Consider the following 26,245-nt stretch of genomic DNA (forward strand, 5'->3'; position numbering starts at 1 on the left):
TTTGCTATTCAATTATGATTTTATAAATGGTATTGAATCATATAATATTACAAATCTTATCACAGATGTTCAGTTTTATGAATATCCTTCTCAAAAACACCAGGAAAGGCAGTTAAACGGTCCTGTACTTATATCTATGCAATGATATAGCTTTTAAAACTGTATGAAAAAATAATTCTTAATTTCCATTGGTTTAAGGATGTACTTAGGTGAGGTTTAGGAATTTTTGTCAAATGTTCGGACTCCCTGGTTTCTAACCTACGATACAGGGTAAAATATTTTGCCCCATAACACCCATTTTTCTTTTCAAATATGACTTTAATAGCTCATAATAGGTCATTTACCAAAATTTAAGCAGATTCTAGATTTCTTTTCTTTTGATTTGAGACCCAAATAATACCAAAAGTCCGAGTCAGCATTTTCCTGCCATTTTTTAAAAATCAAAATATCTCGAAAAGGAGGTTCATAACCTATCAATATTTTTAGCTTGTTTTTTTTTCCTTAACTAATGCTCTTCTGACTTATAGTATCAATTTTAAATTCTAGATTTTTTTAATTTCACCTCTAAGTACATCCTTAAGGATCGTAAGTTTTATTATAATTACTTTACCTTTATCCTTTATACAAATTAAATTTATCTGACCCATAAAAACTTTTGATTTTTAATCATGAAGGTTGATTAGTCTGAGATCATTAATAGAAATGATCCCTACTTCTTTAGTCAGAATATATTTTTAATTAAACTACAACAAAATTGAGTTCTGAAAACTTAATTGCAATACATTTTTGTAGCAAAAATATTACAGTATTGTCTGGAAAAACAAGAATCATAGTAATGAATACATGCACATTGTATCATTATAGAATGCAGCTACATGTAGTGCTTGTATAAAACCAATTATGTTCACTGACATTATAATAAATTATATAATCAGGTAAAATATTTCAATTTACTTATAACATATATCAATGCCATAGGACATTTAAAGATGAGATAACAAAGACATAGTCTTGTTGTTGTAATTATTTATACAATGAGAAAGAAAGTGGAAGAGACATTTATTTCAAATTTGTAAAGCTTGAAATTAGACTAGAATGTCTCACTCTGTGTGATAACACATGTATGTATCTAATAACTGTTTGTTTTCCTGGTGATAAATGTGTTGTTGATAATGTCTGCATTCTATGGTGGTCATTGGAGGCACAAGCTTGTAATGGTCCTGAAAAACGTCAGCTTCTCCAAGGTTGACTTTATTCTAAGTTACCAACCATTGATTATTCTAAATATTTTGAGTCGTAATGGCTTTTGTGGTCCTCGACTTGAATTCCTTTACTAATTCTCAGTGAATATCATCTGTTTTTCGCATTCAAAAAGCTTGCTTTTGCTAATGGTGACTGTAATATTTTGCGAGAAAGTCTGATTTGGCCACTGTGTGGATCACGGGCAAAATATTTCACTTGTATTTCATCTCCCACCTTTAAACCTAATGCTGAAGGATGATCAATCTGAAAATAAGGATAAAAACTTAAACTTTTTGAAAATCATTTTTTTCTTCCAAGAAATAAACTAGAGGCTCTAACATTGATATTTCACGACTAAGATCTCTTTTTTGTTGGTCTTGTAATGCTGATAAAGTTTTCTGCTTTTTCAATTTCTCTCCATCTACTATAGTTTTTGCCCAAAATACAAAAAAAATGGTAAAAATAGTCTTTTAAGGGTAATAGCTCCTATAAGATGTCAACTGACAATTTCAGCAATATTATTCATTTGTAGATTTTTCATGCTCATCATTTATTCTGTTAATTGTTTTTGTTTTATCTTTTATAGTTTTTTCATTATATTCAACAAGAGTGCTCACGCTGAAATGTCTCGCCTTCTTTACTAACCATTGATATTATGTTGATAGTCCTAAATATAAAGCTTTACTACAACTATCAACCTTACAATCATTCAATACACTAAATATAGTTGACCTATTGCTTATAGTTTCTAAGAAACAGACTTGACCAAGAAAACTAAACATTGACCAATGAACCATGAAAATGAGGTCAAGGTCAGATGAACCATGCCAGGCAGACATGTACACCTTACAATCAACCTATGCATTAAATATAGTTGACCTATTGCTTATAGTATCTAAGAAACAAACTTAACCATGTAAACTTAACATTGACCAATGAAACAATAAAATGAGGTCAAGGTCAGATGATACCTGCCAGACAGACATATACAGCTTACAATCCTTCTATACAAAAAATATAGTTGAACTATTGCTTATAGTTTAAGAAAAACAGACCAAAGCACAAAAACTTAACACTGAGCAATGAACCGTGAAAATGAGGTCAAGGTCAAATAAAGCCTGCGAGACTGACATGTGCATCATAAAATATTTCCATACACCAAATATAGTTGACCTATTGCATATAGTATTAGAAAGAAAGACCAAAACTCAAAAACTGAACTTTGACCACTGAACCATGAAAATGAGGTCAAGGTCAGATGACACCTGCCAGTTGGACATGTAAACCTTACAATCATTCCATACACCAAATATAGTAGACCTATTGAGTACAGTATAAGAAAAACAGACCAAAACACAAAAACTTAACTATAACCACTGAATCATGAAAATGAGGTCAAGGTCAAATGACACCTACCAGTTGGACATGTACACCTTACAATCCTTCCATACACCAAATATACTAGACCTATTGCTTATAGTATCTGAGATATGGACTTGAATGGGGCGAAAGACAACAGATATTAATAATTTACCAAAGATTCATGAGAACTCCTGAAAGCATTTTTGAGTTATTGTGCTAAAATGGAAAATCCACCCTTTTTTAATGAACAAAACCCCATAACTCTGAAACGTAAAATCTAAAATTTATAAAAATCTAAAGGGAGCTCATGTCAAAAGATATAAACAATTCACCAAAGTTTCTTGCAAATTGGTGAAAGTATTTTTGAGTTATTGTTCGAAAACTGGAAAACCCCCCTTTTTTTAATGAATAAAACCCCATAACTCGGAAACGTAAAATCCAAAATTTATAAAAAAGGAAAGGGAGCAATTCACCAAAGTTTCATGCAAATTAGTTAAAGCGTTTTTGAGTTAATGTCCAACATGTTGACGACAGACGGGTGGACAAAGGTATACCATAATACGTCCCGTAAACGGACGCATAAAAATGGGTGAAATCATCATTAGAGGGCAATAAATCCTGTAAAGAGTCAACCATTAATTTCTGCCATCTTAACAAATTTGTAAATCTTGTCCTGTTGACCAGTTTTGCTGTTTACAGTTATTCTTTATCTGCTTTATATTGGCCAAAAAAGAAAAAAAATGGTAAAAATTGCCAGTTAGGGGCAATAACTCCAATATGTAGTTGACAGATGATTTCAAATTGGCAAATTTGTAGCTCTTGTTCTGCTGATAATTTAAATCTTCTTTTTATCTATTAAGGTATTCAAGATAATGAGCAAAATCACAAAAAAAAATCTTTATTTAAGGGCAATAACTCCTAAAAAAGAGTTGTCTGATAGTTGTGTAAATGGACGACAGGTTGATCTCAACATTTTGAAAATTTTTGACCATGTCAGATTTTCTCCATCTATAGCAGTTTTCAAGAATATAGACAAAACTTGCAATTTTCCCCTATGTTCTATTTTTAGCCATGTCAGCCATGTTGATTAGTCTTCACATTTTTTCTACCCTTGGTGGTAGGGATGTCTGCTGAAGCCAGCCTTCCTGCTGACAACCCACAGCCTGAAAATTTTCTCCCCACTGACAAGTAGGTGGTAGGTTGAATTATAATTTTTTTTAAACTAGATACCCAAATGATAACTGTGGCCAAGATTGGTTCCAATTAGCCTTCTATTTTCAGAGGAGTTGATTTTTGTTTAAGAAAATAAAGGACAATGACAATATGCACGATCAATGCTTTAACAACCATATAAAGTTATAAAAAGATGCATTCAATTCTTATAATTCCATTTTTACGCTACAAACATGAAATTAAGCATTATATGCAAGCTTTGCGTTTGTTTTTCAATGCTTTATTTTAACATTGTCAATGATAGCACATGTAGCCATAGCTGTTGTATTTTTACAGAAATAAAATATGATGTTGGAGTGTCGAGCAATTGTTGTCAGCCAATCAAAATTTCTGATTCTAATGTAACATACATGTAATGTAATCATTATAGAATTAAGTACTGTTCCTGCACTGGTATTATTAAATTGTATGTACTTTTTGTTAGTCTACTGATAGAACAGTACTTGTCTTTAGACAGAATCCTCATCAGTGATTGTTTTTTGTTATATCTTACTGTTTTTTTGTTATTTTGAGAATTTGATGTTGTTGGTATATCATTAAGAGTCTCTGTTAAATATATTCACAACTATTTTTACTAGTGTGATTGCAAGCTTGACATATTGTATAGACATCTGTCTGTTATTAAAGATGTTACCATATTAAATAGCTTTGTGACGCAGGTTTCTTCAAAAGTGATGATTTTCTATAAATTGTTTGAAATTTCACAGTGATAACATACTCTAACTTTGTTTAAACCTGTTTATTTACTTTTTACTTTAATTATTTATCCCTTGTAATTTTTTATTAACTGTGTATTTGCATTCAGGTGTCACAGGTCAAATTTATTCGTTCATTGTGTGTTAATTTACGTTTTTTGATTGAGTTAAGCCTTCCAATTGATATTTTATAGTGTGTTTTTCTATGTTGTGATGTTATACTATTGTTTCAGAAAAGGGAGAAGGTTTGGTACCATTAAAACGTTTAATCCCGCTGCAAATGTTTGCACCTGTCCTAAGTCAGGAATCTGATTACAGTAGTTGTCGTCTGTTTATGTAGTTCATACGTGTTTCTCGTTTCTCGTTTTTATATAGATTAGACCGTTGGTTTTTCCGTTTGAATGGTTTTACACTAGCAATTTTTTGGGGCCCTTTATAGCTTGCTGTTCGGTGTGAGCCAATGCTCCGTGTTGAAGGCCGTACCTTGACCTATAATGGTTTACTTTTATAAATTGTAACTTGGATGGAGAGTTGTCTCATTGGCACTCATACCACATCTTCCTTTATCTATTGTGACATTCTCCTAATTATTAGTTCCCTACCGACGAAGTCGAAGGGGACTTTAGGTTTGCAATCTGCCTGTCTGTCTGTCTCCGTCTGTCCGTCCGTCCGTCCGTCCGTCCAGAAAATCAGTTTTCCAAACATTTTTTTCTTTGTGCTTGATTGATTGATTGATTAATGGTGTTTTAACGCCACTTTTTAGCGCCACTTTTGGGCTATTTCGTGGCGGCCAGTTTTTATTGGTGAAGGAAGCCGGAGTGCCTGGAAAAACAACCAACTTTCGATAGGAAAACTGACAATCCTAGTCAATTAAGATTGGAGTCAAGTGCACCTGCACAAGCGGGGTTCGAACTCACAACCTCAGTGTTGACTGGCTAGTGATTACAGTAGTAGAACTACCTAGACCACTTGGCCACCGAGGCCCCTCTTTGTGCTTGAAGATATTGATTTGATTTTTGGTATATAGTTTCATCATGACAAGTTACAGATCAAATTCGAATTTTGTTCCGGTCTGATGATTTTGTCCAGAGTTATGGTCCATGGACTTAGTAAATTCACTCAAATTTTAAGTTTTCTGCACTTTTTTTAGTCATATTTGAAGATATTGATTTGATAATTGGTATATAGTGTTATCATGACAAGTTACAGATCAAGTTTGAATTTTGTTCCGGTTTGATGATTTTGTGCAGAGTTATGGTCCTTGGACTTAGAAAACTCACCCAAATAATCAGTTTTCCGCCCTTTTTTTTGTCATACTTGAAGATATTGATTTGATATTTGTTTACACCATGACAAGTTATAGATCAAGTTAGCATTTTGTTCCAGTATAATGAAATTTTAACCGGTAGTGGACTATGTATTGCCATGCAATACTCTCAGAATGCTTGTTTTCCTCTGTTTACATAAAATTTCATATTAAAGTACTGGTATGAAATCCACTAATTATAGTACTTAGGCATAATTGAAAATACAATGGGTCTATTCGAATTCAAAACTTGTCCAACTTTTAAAATCTGTCAGCTTCCCAAACAAATTTGATTATATTTAGATCATGAGTGTTTTACAGCTGAAATACTTGGAGAGGACAAAAAAAGCACTCATTTCTATTTGTGGTATACACTAAAGTTTTACAAGATAAAAGTCTGACAACATTCATAGGAAATATGATAAGTTTTGAGACAGTCCCTTGACTGCATACTGTATAAACATTAAACAACTTCCTCGCTCATCTGTTAACAGTTATAACATACCTTTCTTATGTCTAACTGCATATTATGTAACATCATTGGCTCTAGTTTGGGATGTAATTGCACCATCACGCCATAATTTCTGTAATTAGAATCATTAACTTTAGTACACATTAACTGAAATTCACAAGTCTTTTAGATCCTTTAATTCTAAGCAATAAAATTACAGCAGAGGGTTAAGTTAAATATCTTAGCTAATTAATATAGTTTATACTGCAGTCATTTGATTTCAGCAGTCAAATACAGTCGCTAACTGTATATTGCCTTAAGCCACACCCACCAAAATGAAAAGACTGGTTGGCAGGCAGGGTCATAAGACATATTTTTAAAACTGTATACCCCAATGATGATTGTGGCTTGTTTTGTTAAATTAGGCCCAGTAGTTTTGGAGGATAAGATTTTTGTAAAAGCTAACGTCAATGAGGATGGTTGAATAGACAGTAAATTTCCACATAGATTACTAAGGTTACTTCAACTACAATATGATCATAATAATGATTTAATTCAGCAAAAGAACAAGTTGTTGAAGTTAAGTCAACAAAGCATAAGAGCATCATTCTTGTACTATTTGGTCATTTCACAATATTTTGTCCTATATTTACACCAAACAAATGTCCTTCCTTTTCCCCATGTACTTTTACACATTTACATGGTAAAAAGTCAGACAAAAGGCATAACTGATTTTTCTTATCATATATTGTCCAAATATGATTTTTTTTGTGGTTATCAGGGTAGTCTCTTCCTATATAAAGGTATACACAGACGTGCTGCTGGTATTGGTCACTTTTTTAAATGTCAAATATATCAATGGGATACAATTTCACAGAGGTAATATATCAATGGGTAGAAATTTATATGTCAATGGGCCATTCATGTTCATCCTCTGTTAAAATGTTTGTAAAAACTGTGTTCTGATATTTTTATCTCGTAATAGGAATCACGGATCCCATGTGGTTAACATCTTATTGAAATAAGATGTTATGATAGCTGGGAAATATATATAATTGGGTTGTGATTTTCTTATAAAATATATGAATGGGCAGGGATTTTCGCACAAATCAATACATGAATGGGGGTGTTTTTCAAACCCCAGCCAGACATCTGTACCCAAATTAATAGGTTGAAACCTCCCCCCGTGAGAGATGGTTAAATATAAACTGAATACTCACCTTATTTCTGTTATTTTCCCTGTATAAATAGCACCATACTCTAGTTCAGGAGCTCTCTGTGTTAAAAGAAAAAGGAAATTCTATAATACATTGAATGAAACAAGACTTAGAGAAAGTAAGTGATCTTTTACAGTCCTATTGGTTATGAATAAAATAGAAAAGAAGAAGATATTTCTATGTGTTTGGACCTTTAAAAATATATAAACAAATTCATTTTACTTGAAATATAACTTTATAACTGTTGCATAGTTATCTTTTGAAGAAGGCAAACAGTTTTCTTTTAAATTCATTGCTATTTCTTCACACAATCAAACCTGACAGCAAATATATTATGTATTATGTTTAATTCTACCAAAATGGGTTTGGGTTATCTCCCTTGCTATACAAGTAGTAATTCACAACACATGAAATCTTCAAGCTGTTATGTTATACAAAACAGTTAGATGCACAATACATGAATGACAGTTATCACATTTATCATGTGCCATATAATTTTTAAAATTATGGAATACTACTAAATACAATACACAGTTTGTTTTTATAAATAAAATGCCATTTTCTATTTAATTATTGGAGGAATCCAGACTGGCTTGGGTAAACCTATACAGTGTAACTAGTCATTTTTTTGTGGTGCAAAATACCAGAAATAGACTAAAACTAGAGGCTCTCAAGAGCCTGTGTCGCTCACCTGTATTTACTGATGCTTTGGAAATCATGTAAAATAAGGTTAAAATCATAATTAATAGTATTAGATATTAGATATTATAATGATATCTAAGATAATAACAAAAAACTGCAAAATTTTTGTAAAATTACTAACTCAGGGGCAGCAACCCAACAACAGGTTCGTCTGAAAATTTCAGGGCAGATAAATCGAAATCTGATGAACAATTTTGCCACCTGTCAGATTTGCTCTAAATGCTTTAGTTTCAGAGATATAAACCAAAAACTGCATTTTACCCCTATGTTCTATTTTAACCAATTCGGCCATGATGGTTGGAAGGCGGGGTCATCGTACAAATTTTTTAAACTAGATATCCTCATAATGATTATGGCCAAGTATGGTTAAATTTGTCTCAGTAGGTTCAGAGAAGAAGATTTTTGTAAAAGATTACAAAAATTTACAAAAAATTGTTAAAAATTGACTATTAAGGGCAATAACTCCTAAAGGGGGTCGACTGACAATTTTGGTCATGACAACTTATTTGTAGATCTTACTTTGCTGAACATTATTGCTGTTTACAGTTTATCTCTATCTATAATAATATTCAAGATAATAACCAAAAACTGCAAAATTTCCTTAAAATTACCAATTCAGGGGCAGCAACCCAACAACAGGTTGTCAGATTTGTCTGAAAATTTCAGGGCAGATAGATCTTGACCTGATAATCAGTTTTATCCTGTCAAATTTACTCTAAATGCTTTGGTTTCAGAGATATAAGCCAAAATCTACATTTTCCCCCTATGTTCTATTTTTAGCCATGGTGGCCATCTTGGTTGGTTGGCGGGGTCATCGGACACATTTTTTAAACTAGATACCCTAATGATGATTGTGGCCAAGTTTGGTTAAATTTGGCCCAGTGGTTTCAGAGGAGAAGATTTTTGTAAAAAGCTAATGACGACGGACGACGACTACAGACGACGGACGCCAAGTGATGAGAAAAGCTCACTTGGCCCTTCGGGCCAGGTGAGCTAAAACAAGACTTTTTTAAAGTCTTTAAAAATTTATTTACCTCTTCCACCAGAAACTGTTCAATCAATTCTTTGGCCTCATTCATGGACTGCTGGTTGTGAGCAAAAAGTTGGAAGTTAGTTTCATCAATACTTGTAACTCTTACACCTGAAATATCAATTAATAATCAATCAAGATTGGAGTCAAGTGCACCCGCACGAGCGGGGTTCGAACTCACAACCTCAGTGTTGTCTGCATAGTGATTACAGTAGTAACTACTTAGACCACTCGGCCACCGAGGCCCTCTCCCCTTGTAGATGTTGGGCAGGAACTATTGTGCACCAAATTCCATGTAATGTAACTAATGTTTCATGGAAATTCATAAGAAAATTCAAGAGGAATTACCAATTTACTGACAGATGGGCAGATGGGCTGTGATTCATATATATCTTTAAGCTTTGCTTGTGGAAGGTATAATGAAGTACCTACCAGAGCTTCAAGATTGCTAACCCTACAACCATTAAGTTCTTCTACAGTTTTGGGATATTGAACTGAAACTTAAGAAAACTTACAGATTAAAATTAAACAAGTTGTTTACCTGTTTCACTTGTAAGCTTCTTTAGATTTAATCCTCCAACACCTATGAACTTTGATCTTTTGGCTAAAGACACTGTATAAGTTTCTGTAATATGTCAGGGTTGTATTAAAACATAAAATAAAGCAATCATAACTTAATATTGAAAATTAATTAAAAATATCCTTTTTTCTGTAACTCTTTAGTAATTTAATCAATTGACAAGAGATCAACTACTAGTACAAACTGAAATGTCCTTTTATTCAATGAACCAAAATAGTCTACCTTGAATCATCTGATATATTTTTTAAATGAAAATGAAAATTGAACTTTTTGTTTTTCTGTCAGTAGAAAAATTCTTAAATGATGTAACTTGGGAATAAATTTGTTCATTGACAAGGTTGCCTTTTAAAAAACAATTTTATTTTCAAACAATACATTGCATTCCCTACCATTGTGTTTCTTTTAACTTTCTGCCAACTTGTTCTTGATAATTCAATGCTTGAAGAAACCTACCTATAACTGGAAAGGATTTCTTCTGCTCTTTTCTGGGTTCTGATATCTTATTATCCATTATTGTTAATATTTCATTCTTAGCATCTAGAAATAAATAAAGACTTTAAAAGACTTACCCAATTCCGTTAAGAAACATCAAACTTATTGCTTATAAAATGATTCTTCTACTAGTAGCATTTCAAATCAAAGTAACTGACTTTATAAAGGTTAACATTTCATCAATTTCATTTGAAACTAATAAGAAATATTCTTTTTTACATACTGTCAGCCAAGAAGAATCGAAATCACTTTTATATTTATTATCTTAAAGGAGACATGTCATCTTCCAAAATTTATCTTAAAGGAGACATGTCATCTTCCAAAATTTATCTTAAAGGAGACATGTCATCTTTCAATATTTAACTGTATGAAATCAACCAGACCTTTAGGATTTAGCACAAAATATCGTACAAAAACCCCACCTGCACAGAGAGATTTTGGAAATAGCATGGCACAAAAAATTTCCCCAATTCTGTTATCATAAACAGAGAATGTGTCCATGGGACACAGATGATGCCCCCGCTTGCATATAACGTTATAAAGGGACATAACTCAAGAACTGTAAAAGTGACGCTACCCACATTTGTACTAGATCTCAGTTTTGTGGTAATAAGCATTGTGTATACGTTTCATAACATTTAATTTAGGCAAACTTAAGTTAGAGAGCAGAAACGAAAAATTCAGCAATTTTCCATTTGTAAAGGGGCATAACTCTAGAACAGTAAAAGTGACGCCACCAAAATTCGAACTTGATCTGCATTTTGTGGTAATTAGCATTGTGCATAAGTTTCATAACATTTGGTTGAGGCAACTAAAGTTGGTGAACAGAAACGAATATTTCAGCAATTTTTCCATTTGTAAAGGGCATAACTGTAGAAAGGTAAAAGTGACGCCACCAAAATTCAAACTTGATTTGTGTTTTGTGGGTAATAAGCATTGTGTATAAGTTTCATAACATTTGGTTGAGGCAAACTAAATTAGAGAACGGAAACGAAAAATTAAGCAATTTTTCCATTTGTAAAGGGGGATTACTACAGAACGGTAAAAGTGACGCCACCAAAATTCAAACTTGGTCTGTGTTTTGTGGGTAATAAGTATTGTGTATAAGTTTCATAACATTTGGTTGAGGCAAACTAAAGTTAGAGAACGGAAACCAATTTTGGGACATACGGACGTACAGACGTACATATGGACGTACAGACGGACAAGGGTAAATCTTAATGCCCCCTCCGCTACGGCGGAGGCATAAAAATGACAATAAACTGTCCTAACAGCTATAATGTAACAGTTGACATTCTTTTCTTTCACTGGTTTATATGTGATCACTGGTTTATATGTGAATACGTTTATTTTTTTAACACATTACTTTTCTTAATAATTACTTTACATGTATGTTTCACGAGAATCCAGTTGTTTGATTGGCTAACAACAATCACGAGTCATTCAAAAATTAACTTTCATATCAAAATGAAATGTTAACATTCGCAATGACATGTGCTTCCACAAAAAAAGTGCACAGGTAAATAAAAGAAAAATTTGATAAAACTTTTTTTTAATGTTTTGTGTATAAAAATGTAATTATAAGAAATGAATGCTTCTTTTAGTAATTTGATAGGGTTATAAAAGTGTTGATCGTGCACACATTTTTAGAATGAAGAGCTTGCACGCTTCATACAAAATGTGCTTGGGTCAACACTTTTACACCCTAATAAAATTACAAAAAGAAGCATTCATTTCTTAAATAAAAATACCTGTTGACTGTTCTATAGCTTCCATGACAACATTGATTGGAATTCCAGGTAATTTTACATCTGCCTGTTAAAATTGTTATGAAAATAATTAGAATCAATTACAGATGTAGCTGGTCTTTTGTATTTAATACATGTATTGTACTTAATCATATAATTATTGCCATCAGCCGAATTATTAAATTACAATGAACTTAAGCATTATATGAAGAATTTGAAATTGAAGAAGTTATACTTAAATTCTCTTGATATAATAGAAACATTTAAAGCCTTGATAATTCAGTCAGACATTTACACATTACAATCATTCCATACACCAAATATAGTTTAGCTATTGCTTATAGTATCTGAGATACTGACTTGAACATGTAAACTTAACCTAGATCACTGATCTATGAAATGAAGTCAACGTCAGAAGAACAATGTCTGACGGACATGTAGATCTTGCAAAGAACCCATATACCAAAAATATCTATCCTTTTACTCATAATAAGAAAGAAATTCACACGACAAAAAAAAAAAGGATTTTTTTTCAAGCAGTTACTGACCCATGGACAATGGACTTATGCCAAACGGAAACTTTGTAACATTAGACATCTGCAAACAAGGTATGAAGCATACAGGTATTCTACCTTTTGAAATATAAAGCTTTAAACAAATAGTTTTAATCCAAATATGCAACATTTTTATGTGACTATTCATTCTTAATATCAGATATTTCTATAATGATTATGTTTTTAAACAAATACTACAAATTTGTGTATTTTCCTCATTATTAAAGGGAATAACTCTGGAACATCATATAGCAAATGTATAAAATATTAAGCCTGCATCTAGAAGTTCCTAGCAATGTGTTAAAATAAAAAAAATTATTAAAGCATAATTATGCAGTTCAGTAGAAAAAATCTCAAATTCACCTATCTTTGCATTATTAATTCACCACTAACATTATTATCTATTAAATTTGCCAACCCATTATGCAATAAAACTTTAATGTACCACCTATTTTATTTGCCTAAATATATGTCCTTCAAATCAACCCTTCATAAAATTCCTTTTCACAGCTATGTTACATTGAACTAGAGGCTCTAAAGAGCCTGTGTCGCTCACCTTGGTCTATGTGCATATTAAACAAAGGACACAGATGGATTCATGACAAAATTGTGTTTTGGTGATGGTGATGTGTTTGTAGATCTTACTTTACTGAACATTCTTGCTGCTTACAATTATCTCTATCTATAATGAACTTGGCCCAGTAGTTACAGTGGAAAATATTTTGTAAAAATTTACAAAAATTTACAAAGTTTATGAAAATTGTAAAAAATATACTATAAAGGGCAATAACTCCTTAAGGGGTCAATTGACAATTTTGGTCATGTTGACTTATTTGTAGATCTTACTTTGCTGTACATTATTGCTGTTTACAGTTTATCTCTATCTATAAAAATATTCAAGATAATAACCAAAAGCTGCAAAATTTTCTTAAAATTACCAATTCAGGGGCAGCAACCCAACAACGTATTGCCTGATTGGTCTGAAAATTTCAGGGCAGATAGATCTTGACCTAATGAACAATTTTATCCTGCCAGATTTGCTCTAAATGCTTTGGTTTCAGAGATATGAGCCAAAAACTGCATTTTACCCTATGTACTATTTTTTAGCCATGTCGGCCATCTTGGTTCGCGGGCGGGGTCATCGGACACATTTTTTAAACTAAATACCCTAATGATGATTGTGGACAAGTTTGGTTAAATTTGTCTTAGTAGTTTCAGAGGAGAAGATTTTTGTAAAAGATAACAAAAATTTACGAAAAATGGTTAAAAATTGACTATAAAGGGCAATAACTCCTTAAGGGGTCAACTGACCATTTTGGTCAAGTTGACTTATTTGTAGATCTTACTTTGCTGAACATTATTGCTGTTTACAGTTTATCTCTATCTATAATAATATTCAAGATAATAACCAAAAACGACAACATTTCCTTAAAATTACCAATTCAGGGGCAGCAACCCAACAACGGGTTGTCAGATTCATCTGAAAATTTAAGGGCAGATAGATCTTGACCTGATAAACAATTTTACCCCACGTCAGATTTGCTCTAAATGCTTGGGTTTCAGAGATATAAGCCAAAATCTACATTTTACCCTTATGTTCTATTTTTAGCCATGGCGGCCATCTTGGTTGGTTGCTGGGTCACCGGACACATTTTTTTAACTAGAAACCCAATGATGATTGTGGCCAAGTTTGGTCAAATTTGGCCCTGTAGTTTCAGAGGAGAAGATTTTTGTAAAAGTTTACGGACGACGGACGCAGGACGACGGACGCAGGACGACAGACGACGGACGCCAAGTGATGAGAAAAGCTCACTTGGACCTTTGGGCCAGGTGAGCTAAAAATAGTGAACTGACATTTTAAAGTTGGACCTAGAGTTATTAACAACATAATAATTCTTTGCCTTGACATTATCACACATTAAAAGAACAGAATGAAACACTATGAAATTTTTAAAAGTTTTTCAGAGAATATTTTTTATAAGTTTACAAATGACCTACCTTGAAGGGGCATTAGCTGTCAAATTCATGTTCACCTATTTGACTCAAATTCTCATATTTGAGGTATAACATACTAAAACGTATACCCAAATTACAAAAAGTCTATAGTAAACAATTAACAATGCATGGACTCAATGATATATAATATTATCATTTCTTGTGTATTTGAGTCTATACGCCATCTAATTAACCATCGAAATAACCTCTGAAGACTGCCAACAGCCTTATAACCCGATATAAAAATTAAATATAAATAAATAGCGACCACTTGCAATTGAATTTTTCTAGGTCTGTTTAATTTCATGTTATAGGTTAAAACTAGAGGCTCTAAAGAGCCTGTGTCGCTCACCTTGGTCTATGTGCATATTAAACAAAGGACACAGATGGATTCATGACAAAATTGTGTTTTGGTGATGGTGATGTGTTTGTAGATCTTACTTTACTGAACATTCTTGCTCCTTACTATTATCTCTATCTATAATGAACTTGGCCCGGTAGTTACAGTGGAAAATATTTTGTAAAAATTTACAAAAATTTACAAAATTTATGAAAATTGTAAAAAATTGACTATAAAGGGCAATAACTCCTTAAGGGGTCAATTGACAATTTTGGTCATGTTGACTTATTTGTAGATCTAACTTTGCTGTACATCATTGCTGTTTACAGTTTATCTCTATCTATAATAATATTAAAGATAATATCCAAAAGCTGCAAAATTTTCTTAAAATTACCAATTCAGGGGCAGCAACCCAACAACGTGTTGCCTGATTGGTCTGAAAATTTCAGGGCAGATAGATCTTGACCTAATGAACAATTTTATCCTCATCAAATTTGCTCTAAATGCTTTGGTATCACAGATATGAGCCAAAAACTGCATTTTACCCTATGTACTATTTTTTAGCCATGTCGGCCATCTTGGTTCGCGGGCGGGGTCATCGGACACAATTTTTAAACTAGATACCCTAATGATGATTGTGGACAAGTTTGGTTAAATTTGTCTTAGTAGTTTCAGAGGAGAAGATTTTTGTAAAAAATTACAAAAATTTACGAAAAATGATTAAAAATTGACTATAAAGGGCAATAACTACTTAAGGGGTCAACTGACCATTTTGGTCAAGTTGACTTATTTGTAGATCTTACTTTGCTGAACATTATTGCTGTTTACAGTTTATCTCTATCTATAATAATATTCAAGATAATAACCAAAAACGGCAAAATTTCCTTAAAATTACCAATTCAGGGGCAGCAACCCAACAACGGGTTGTCCAATTCATCTGAAAATTTCAGGGCAGATAGATCTTGACCTGATAAACAATTTTACTCCCATGTCAGATTTGCTCTAAATGCTTTAGTTCCAGAGATATAAGCCCAAATCTACATTTTACCCCTATGTTCTATTTTTAGCCATGGCGGCCATCTTGGTTGGTTGGCCGGGTCACTGGACACATTTTTTAAACTAGATACCCCAATGATGATTGTGGCCAAGTTTGGTCAAATTTGGCCCAGTAGTTTCAGAGGAGAAGATTTTTGTAAAAGTTAACGACGACGGACGACGACGGACGCCAAGTGATGAGAAAAGCTCACTTGGCCCTTTGGGCCAGGTGAGCTAAAAATATGTTAGTCATCATTTTTACCTGTATAAGAATGATTTTTTGTGAATTGAATCAGTCAACAAAATGGTTCACCCTTGTTTCACTTTCAATGCTGAAATTCTATTCCTTTTAATAGCTGATCATGCCTATTACATGCGTAACCCATCTCCAGCTAAGGGATTAAATTGAAGTTCACATGAATTCCGATTCACATGAGGTCGAATTATTCACTTGCAAGTCAATAATACATCAGTAATGTTTTTGAGCTTATTTTGACAAATTTGGGCCAAACTAATTGCTTATAATGAAATATTATTTCAACATTCCGCTTTTATTAGTACTTAAAACAAAAAGAATTGTATTTTAAATTGTTGTCTAAACTCGTAGCTAATGCTCCTTTAAAACAAAAAATCTAAATAAGATTGCACTGAATTTCAAAATTATCTTATGAAATACAACATGAACCTTCATGTACCTTCTTTTATATGCCACTAAATTTGAAATGTTGCACAGTTCTGGACTAACCTGCAGAGCTGTAATTCCAGTTCTTGTTCCAGCTATCTTAAAATCCATATCCCCCATGTAATCTTCTATACCCTATAATAGTTTTAAGAATCAATCTTTAATTTTTCAAAGTTCAATTTTTCAAAGAAAGCATATGTTACTGTTAAAAGAAATGACAAACCACTGTTTTCAATGACGATGGAAATATGTATTATTTTGATTCATTTATGTTTAAAATCAAATATCAGCTTAGCTTGAACCCTGCTTCAATTGCTGACTACTACAGCATACTGTAAATTCAGAAATTTGTGTGTGCATTTACTATTAACAGGCTATTATTTTGATTTGGAATTATTTTTAATTATGGAATTTCCATAATTTCTTGTGCTTGAAATTTTTAATAAATTCCATGTTTATTCTGTATTATAATGTTTTGAGCGGTGCATAACACTTTCCATACAATGTATTTTTTATAGATAGTGTTGTGTGCCGCACAGTACATTAAAATACAGAATAAACATGGAATTTATTAAAAATTTCAAGCTCAAGAAATTATGCAAATTCCATATTCAAAAATAATTCCAAGTTGAAATAATAGCCTGTTTATTGCAAATCTTAAACAATCGACAAATGTAAGATTAATTATTGTGATTTAAGGACATGTTGGATACAAATAATACTTTCAAAATATCAAAATTTAAAATGCATATTTTCATTTCTGCTTAACCTATCCCAACACAATTTTTGCGATAACAAAAACATTGCAAAAATTTCTGAACTTACAGTAATGGACTAATTCAACATTTAACACTCTATGCTATTTACCAGAATATCTGTGAGTATTTTATACTTGAAATTATCATCTATGTTTCCACTGGAGACAAGACCTAAAGCTACACCAGCTGCTGCCTGCTTTACAGGTACTCCTGCATCCATTAATGCCAAGCTACCTCCACATATTGAAGCCATGGATGAAGATCCTAGAAAAACATATTGGTAAAGGTGAAAATGGAAGTTGAACCAATTTTTTTTTTTTACTTTAACATTCCAGATATATCTAGATGGCATGAATCACACAATATTTAGAACTAAAAGGTTTTTTTTGTGTGAACCCCCTGACGGGTACTTATATATTGGTGAGTTTTGGAAGAGTCCATGGGCCATTCGATATCCTCGGAATCAAGATTCTCGGAATGTCTCGAAAATTTTCGATCATTTATACAGGTAGTTATCTATGTCTTTGATACGGTCCATCTATGGATAGGCTACCACGTGACAATGTATATTTCAACAACCAAAGTTCATTTGTAGATTTGAAAGTAAAACAATAAAGACTAGGTTGCAGTAAAAAAATCATTTATATGTTAGAACATATTTGCCTTTTGACAAAACATATATGTTTTTAATAATGTGAATGTTTATTAAATATCAAGTGTAATGATAACGAAATTATATAATTCATGCTTTGAGACGGTCCATGTACTCGTTGTGTGTGTAGTATTTAATGCAATGTGCTGTTGTGCAACCTGGGAATATTTTATTGATATTTAATGTCCCAGAATAAACTGATTATTTCTGAACGTTTATCATCTGATATTTTGTATTTCAATCATAGCATGGGAAAATGTTGGAAAGCATGAAGAAAATTAAGAAAACGAAATTTTTGTTAAAAATATTTATGTTATGTCGGAAACACAGTGGTCGGAATGCGGAAAGATAATCAAACAAAAGGATTTTCTGCCAAAAATATCTAATTTCATTAATAAATATTACTAGACCAAGAGTTTATTCATTATTAAGTTTAAACTGAGACTGAATTTATTCTAATAGAATATAATTAAAATTGTCATATATACGTGCATTATGTCTCACCGGTTTAAACAGTCATTACATTTATGAAAATTATATGCAACGTATGAGCACCAATGAGCAGGGATGCGTACCCAAAGTTAGCTAAATATCTAAATTTTAAACGGTCGTGAATGAAAAAATACTTGCATGGTTTCAATTCACAAGGATTTTAAATCCTTGCATCTCACAAAAAAAGTAATTAATATTTTACAATAATTATAACAAAATTTAATTACTATCATAATATTAATTATTTTATACTATTTTAGTATGGATTTATAAGTCTCTGCTTATATTTTGTATAGCAATATATGCATATAGTGGTATGTTAGACTTTAAAAAGAGATTTGACAAATAAAATGTCCATCCTTAAATACTTGACTTTTGTGTTTATTGATATTATATTCTAAATTTTCGGAAAAAATTCACTAACAGGAATGTATGTTAATTATAAAATTAAAAATTTTTGTTTGTTTGTTTGTTTTAATAGTTCAACCTTATGGCATCTAAATATTTGTACTATGGTACGATTTTGAAAATTGTACTCATTATGTTGACCAGCTATCCTACACGTCTTGATTCATTCATATTATACATCACCCTGTTCACATGCACACTATCGTTTTGCGTTCAAAAAATTCCGGATAAAATGTCAAAGAATCCGGAGTCAAAACATTTGAGGTAGGTAGTTTGACAGCCGAATTCAACTATTAGATTAATATATGTGATGACGCAAATGCGTATTCTTATCGTGAATGCGAATTTTCCAATTCTTATCTAAATTCAGGACACAGCAGTAAGAGCTTGGCATGTGAATTTCAAGCACGGTCATCATTACTTACAGTATTCTGACCTCTAGCTGTTTCTCTTTTGTTTTCTTTTTTGAGTCACTGTCCTATTATAAACCATGACATTTTCGAAATGCTAACGATTTTCTACCCAAGGAATAGATTACTTACTTTCGTACTTTACATGGCCTTTTTAACTTATTTACTTGAGCGTCACTGATGATTCTTTCTAGACTTAACTCGCGTCTGGCGTACAACATTATAATCCTGATATCTACATATCTTTTATATAAATTGGTTCTTTTGAGAGTATGTTCAGGTATTCATAAAACTTCTGAAAACAAGATATTCTTCAAAACCAAGTTTTCCTGTAGAATATTTGGATTGATTTAAGTAAAATCAGGAGATCCTTTAAATTTGAGATGTTTTATGAGACCAAAATAAGTCTGTATATAAGAGGGCCCAATGAACCAAGTGTGTTACTCTCAAGAAAAATATACGAAACCTTCTTATAAGTTGCATGCCATAGGGTCTCACTTCACATGGAAATATCTATACAGTATCTACCATGAGCACAGACAGCTTCAATAACCAGTTGAGAATAATTGAAGGCATCCAGGAAACAAAATATGATGATATGATAGATAAAATAAATGCATCCGAATTATAATGCAAACTGAGGGCTTAAACTTATATTGCGATTGGTTTGTGCAATTTGCATTAGACATCTGGTTTGTAGAAACAGGGATTTGCAAAAAGGTTGTGAAAAAATGATGTACACTCCCAAGTAATTAATAAAAAAAGTCGAGCCTTAAAATGTATATTCAAATATTAGCTGTATATATACACTTTTCTATTCACATCTATCAAACATCACTTTCAATTGACTTGTGCAAGAATCTACACACAATTACATATTTTTAGTAAAGGTGTTTTAACATCATCATTATCTAATTCTATTCACAGTCAATTATTTTAATTGAATTTCAAACAAAAATTCAGCAACATTTTTTTGGTGACCAATCGGCGGTCTTGGGTTCACGTATTGCTTTTCTTTTTTTAAAGAACGCAACTTGTTTAAATTACTATAAACTTAAATCTTACTGGTGAACGACATTTTACATTTAACTGTTTAGAACAAAAAAGTTTTGAAAGCTTAACTTTCATTTGTGTATACCATCTTAATACCTTCATTTTACAGACTAATTAAAACTTACCATTTGATTCAAGTACTTCTGATGTAAGTCTGATTGTAAAAGGATAGTTGTCTGGAATAATAGAACGTAAACCCTTCTCTGCTAATGCACCTAAAAAAATTATGAAGTATATATGGAATTTGTTAAAATTTACATAAAGTTTATAAACACCTTTATAGAGCAAACATGTCCCTATATAAACACATTACAAATATAGGTACATGTATAGGCTTGACAGCTATAATAAAATAACAAGTGAAAAGCTGTCATTGCCAATTGATACTCCCGGAACTGAACATTTATTGAGAGATAAAAAAATTATTTCAAGAGTTCAAAATACTAGTATACTTGTTGGAGGGATACACAGACAGACAGACAGATGGATAAAGCAATTACTACACATATATGTGCTTCTGAAATTTGTTCAGGGAGCATAAAAAATCCACAACTCTCACAGTTAACCTGTAAATAGGTATTTTACTTTTGTCTATTGAAGCTGGAATATTCATTTAATAAATCTGAACGGCCAATTACATAATTTCATTGAGAAGAATTATTTATGGTTTTCTGCACACAAAAAACACCTTATTTTAAATGAACTAATGAATTTTCATACTTGACAGTAAATTACCTGGTAGTAAGAACTTTAAATTTTTCAATGTTGCTGAATGTGCTAAACTTTTAATGCTGAAAACTTATAAAATGACCAATGAGGATTAGGTGCATGTTATCTCTTCACATGTGTTTAGATTAGTCAGCATTCTAGCATTTGCACTGAATGCTAGCGGACGCCATTTTTGTTTTCTCAAGATAATGAAGATTTTAAATTTCCCACCCTTGATTTTTTAACAGATATATAGATTATTACATTGCTACAAGTGGATTATCGGATTTATCCAATCAAGATAGTTAAATTATCAATTTTAAAGTCCGAGCCACAGCGAGGACTTTAAAATTTATAATTTAACTATCGAGATTGGATAAATCCAATTATCCACGTGTTACTATGTAATAATCTGTTTCTCTAATGATTATAAGATAAAATTTCCTTTTTTTTTCTAAAGTAAAATCCCCTTCGAGTGCCTTTCACTTTCCACAAAGTTGTCAATTTCATTAACACCTGTTAGAACTTTTTGATCATTTCAGGGAGCTGAGAAAGGTTATGACCAATTAACTAAGCCAATCATCTTCTGAGATCACCGGCAACCACACGTTGATTAAATTTTTTTATACAATGGGTTCGGAAAGGGATATATTTCCATAGAATTAGAGAAATATATTTATATGTATTATTTTTTAAATTAAAAATTTTGAATTTCATATGATGATGATTTCAATCTTTTATTGTACAATATTTGTTTGTTTATACATTTTGTAATTTGTTTATTGAGGGTGGCGGTATTTATTCCCCACCTTTGCAAATTATTGTCATTTATTCAGTTTTGGTTTATTACATAATTGTTCATAACAGTCAGTTTTATTATGTTTTTATGGTTTCTGAATAAATGACTTTTATCGCAAATCTTGTGTTAGATATTTTGCAAATTAACTTGAATCCTTGGAGTATTTCCTTCTCACATTATCAGTTAAAATGAAAAATTTGGCTGACAAAAATAAAATTTATCATTTCATTATCACTAACTTCTGAAATCATGCCAATCTGAAACAGTAGAAGTATTTCATTAAAATATTTATAAATTAATATTACAAAAGTATAAAAATAGAGAAATAAAACCAAATCCATTTTATTTCTCTATTTTAATTATACATGTAAAATCAATCTACTAGAAATTCAGATAACAATTTTAATTAAATTTATCCAAGGTAATTAACAGATAAATCTCTATTATGTCTGTATAATTGGAGTTCATTACTCAATGAGCATTCATAAAGTGAGATTAATTGAGTGATAGTGTGTAATTTATACTTGAAAAACATACAAAAAGGAAATTTTTCATTTAAAGCTTCAAAAAATTGTGAAAAAGAAGCAATATAAAGCTATTGTAAATCAGTCTGATAATAAAGGTTTGTAATTTCTTTTTATAATAAGGTTAGTAATTTCATTTTATAATAAGGTTTATTACTTATGGAACTTTACATGACAGTTTAACTGGTACCTTTCATTTGAAGCTTACACACAGTAAAGGATTCCCTATTGGCACATAATAATGTATGTAGGCTTTTCACATTGTCTTTACACATGTTTGCTAGAAGAATGCTTATATTATTTTGCTCCATTGTTTTATGCTCCTAATAAATTAAACATGTGTGCAATGGTAATCAAAAACACCACCATATAGAGTAGTTAGAGCAAATCTGTTAAGTGTTACTTTGGCACAGTTGTGTACAGGCTTTATTCAATGCCTGCCCATTTGTGTGCCATGGTAATACTGAATACCACCATGTAGAGTGGGTATAGCAAATCTGTAAAGTGTTACTTTGGCACAGTTGTGTACAGGCTTTATTCAATGCCTGCTAATTTGTGTGCCATGGTAATCCTGAACACTACCATGTAGAGTAGCTAGAGTGAATCTGTTCAGTGTTACTTTGGCACAGTTGTGTACAGGCTTTATTCTATGCCTGCACATTTGTCTGCCATGGTAATCCTGAACACTACCATGTAGAACAGTTAGAGTGAATCTGTTCAGTGTTACTTTGGCACAGTTGTGTACAGGCTTTATTCAATGCCTGCCCATTTGTGTGCCATGGTAATCCTGAACACCACCATGTAGAGTAGCTAGAGTGAATCTGTTCAGTGTTACTTTGGCACAGTTGTGTACAGGCTTTATTCAATGCCTGCCCATTTGTGTGCCATGGTAATCCTGAACACCACCATGTAGAGAAGTTAGAGTGAATCTGTTCTGTGTTACTTTGGCACAGTTGTGTACAGGCTTTATTCAATGCCTGCCCATTTATGTGCCATGGTAATCCTGAACACTCCATGTAGAGTAGTTAGAGTCAATCTGTTCAGTGTTACTTTGGCACAGTTGTGTACAGGCTTTATTCAATGCCTGCCCATTTGTGTGCCATGGTAATCCTGAACACCACCATGTAGAGTAGTTAGAGTGAATCTGTTCAGAGTTACTTTGGCACAGTTGTGTACAGGCTTTATTCAATGCCTGCCCTTTTGTGTGCAATGGTAATCCTGAACACCACCATGTAGAGTAGTTAAGAGTGAATCTGTTCAGTGTTACTTTGGCACAGTTGTGTACAGGCTTTATTCAATGCCTGCCCATTTGTGTGCCATGGTAATCCTGAACACCACCATGTAGAGTAGTTAGAGTGAATCTGTTCAGAGTTACTTTGGCACAGTTGTGTACAGGCTTTATTCAATGCCTGCCCTTTCGTGTGCAATGGTAATCCTGAACACCACCATGTAGAGTAGTTAAGAGTGAATCTGTTCAGTGTTACTTTGGCACAGTTGTGTACAGGCTTTATTCAATGCCTGCCCATTTGTGTGCTATGGTAATCCTGAACACTACCATGTAGAGTAGCTAGAGTGAATCTGTTCAGTGTTACTTTGGCACAGTTGTGTACAGGCTTTATTCAATGCCTACCCATTTGTGTGCCATGGTAATCCCGAACACTACCATGTAGAGTAGTTAGAGCGAATCTGTTAAGTGTTACTTTGGCACAGTTGTGTACAGGCTTTATTCAATGCCTGCCCTTTTGTGTGCAATGGTAATCAAGAACAACACCATGTAGAGCAGTTAGAGTGAATCTGTTCAGTGTTACTTTGGCACAGTTGTGTACAGGCTTTATTCAATGACTGCCCATTTGTGTGCTATGGTAATCCTGAACGTGTGTAGGATTTATTCAAGTCTGCCAACTGGTGTGCCATGGTAATCCTGAACAACACCATGTAGAGTAGTTAGAGTGAATATGCCCAGTGTCACTTTGGCACAGTTGTGTGCAGGCTTTTTTTCAATGCCTGTCCACTTGTGGGCCAAGGTTATCCAGAACAACACCATGTAGAGTAGTTTGTGTGAATCTGTTCAGTGTCACTTTGGCAATTATGTACAGGCTTTATTCCATGTCTGCCAACTTATGTGCCAAGGCAATCCTGAAAAACGTCATGAACGTTTTGGATGGAGAGTTGTTTCATTGGCACTCATACCACATCTTATTATTTATATTTGATTGGAAAAATCTGTTGTGTCACATTAACACAAATGTCATGCCCATTTGTGTGCCATGGTAATCCTGAACACCACCATGTAGAGTAGTTAGAGTGAATCTGTTCAGTGTTACTTTGGCACAGTTGTGTACAGGCTTTATCCAATGCCTGCCCATTTGTGTGCCATGGTAATCCTGAACACCACCATGTAGAGTAGTTAGAGTGAATCTGTTCTATGTTACTTTGGCACAGTTGTGTACAGGCTTTATTCAATGCCTGCACATTTGTGTGCCATGGTAATCCTGAACACCACCATGTAGAGTAGTTAGAGTCAATCTGTTCAGTGTTACTTTGGCACAGTTGTGTACAGACTTTATTCAATGCCTGCCCATTTGTGTGCCATGGTAATCCTGAACACCACCATGAAGAGTAGTTAGAGTGAATCTGTTCAGTGTTACTTTGGCACAGTTGTGTACAGGCTTTATTCAATGCCTGCCCTTTTGTGTGCCATGGTAATCCTGAACACCACCATGTAGAGTAGTTAGAGTGAATCTGTTCAGTGTTACTTTGACACAGTTGTGTACAGGCTTTATTCAATGCCTGCCCATTTATGTGCCATGGTTATCCTGAACACCACCATGTAGAGTAGTTAGAGTGAATCTGTTCAGTGTTACTTTGGCACAGTTGTGTACAGGCTTTATTCAATGCCTGCCCATTTGTGTGATATGGTAATCCTGAACACCAGCATGTAGAGTAGGTATAGTGAATCTGTTCAGTGTTACTTTGGCACTGTTGTGTGAAGGATTTATTCAAGTATGCCAACTGGTGTGCCATGGTAATCCTGAACAACACCATGTAGAGTAGTTATAGTGAATATGCCCAGTGTCACTTTGGCACAGTTGTGTGCAGGCTTTTTTTAATGCCTGTCCACTTGTGGGCCAAGGTTATCCAGGACAACACCATGTAGAGTAGTTTGCGTGAATCTGTTCAGTGTCACTTTGGCAATTATGTGCATGCTTTATTCCATGTCTGCCAACTTGTGTGCCAAGGCAATCCTGAACAACATCATGAAGGTTTTGGATGGAGAGTTATTTCATTGGCACTCATACCACATCTTCTTATTTATATTTGATTGGAAGAATCTGTTGTGTCACATTAACACACCTTTAAGCAGGCTTAATTCTTTCTTATACATTTATAAAATTTTGGTTGATTGTACTATTGTAATATAAGATTTATAAGCAGATAGCATTTATGTGTTCAGTGTTACTTTGGCACAGATGTATACAGTCTTGTCTTAATGTCTGCAGACTTCTGTTCCATTGTAATCCTGAATTTCACCAAATTTAAGGCATATTGGTTTACATATATTCCACACACATATAAAGTAAGATATTAATCTGAGTTTTGTTAAATACATTGTAGTTTGGGATTCTTTTGTGTTACATAGGCACAGATATTGACTGAATAGATTAAATGATGACATACATTGTACCACTGTAATTTTGACCTTTATCACATGGAATGTGATGTGTCAATGTAACTGTTTGTAGGGTTCTTGTTGCTAAGACTTCAGTGTTCTATGTA

The 26,245-nt window shown here is 32.9% G+C and overlaps 1 protein-coding gene across 1 annotated transcript in view; it reads right to left on the reverse strand.

The window, feature by feature from the left end:
• LOC127698556 (polyribonucleotide nucleotidyltransferase 1, mitochondrial-like) overlaps positions 1–26,245 on the reverse strand; it is a 52,815-nt gene continuing 26,570 nt past the window's right edge. Inside the window, exons 15-24 of the mRNA XM_052202060.1 lie at positions 20,563–20,652; positions 17,532–17,686; positions 16,728–16,799; positions 12,062–12,125; positions 10,272–10,355; positions 9,780–9,863; positions 9,243–9,349; positions 7,510–7,565; positions 6,344–6,422; positions 1–1,506 (exon numbers count right to left, since the gene is read on the reverse strand). Coding sequence (XP_052058020.1) covers positions 1,351–1,506; positions 6,344–6,422; positions 7,510–7,565; positions 9,243–9,349; positions 9,780–9,863; positions 10,272–10,355; positions 12,062–12,125; positions 16,728–16,799; positions 17,532–17,686; positions 20,563–20,652 — 947 coding nt within the window. The 3' untranslated portion in view covers positions 1–1,350. The remainder of the gene's footprint in view (positions 1,507–6,343; positions 6,423–7,509; positions 7,566–9,242; positions 9,350–9,779; positions 9,864–10,271; positions 10,356–12,061; positions 12,126–16,727; positions 16,800–17,531; positions 17,687–20,562; positions 20,653–26,245) is intronic.

The sequence above is a fragment of the Mytilus californianus genome, unplaced genomic scaffold, assembly GCF_021869535.1.
Source record: "Mytilus californianus isolate M0D057914Y unplaced genomic scaffold, xbMytCali1.0.p SCAF_4, whole genome shotgun sequence".
In the NCBI taxonomy this organism is placed as follows: domain Eukaryota; kingdom Metazoa; phylum Mollusca; class Bivalvia; order Mytilida; family Mytilidae; genus Mytilus; species Mytilus californianus.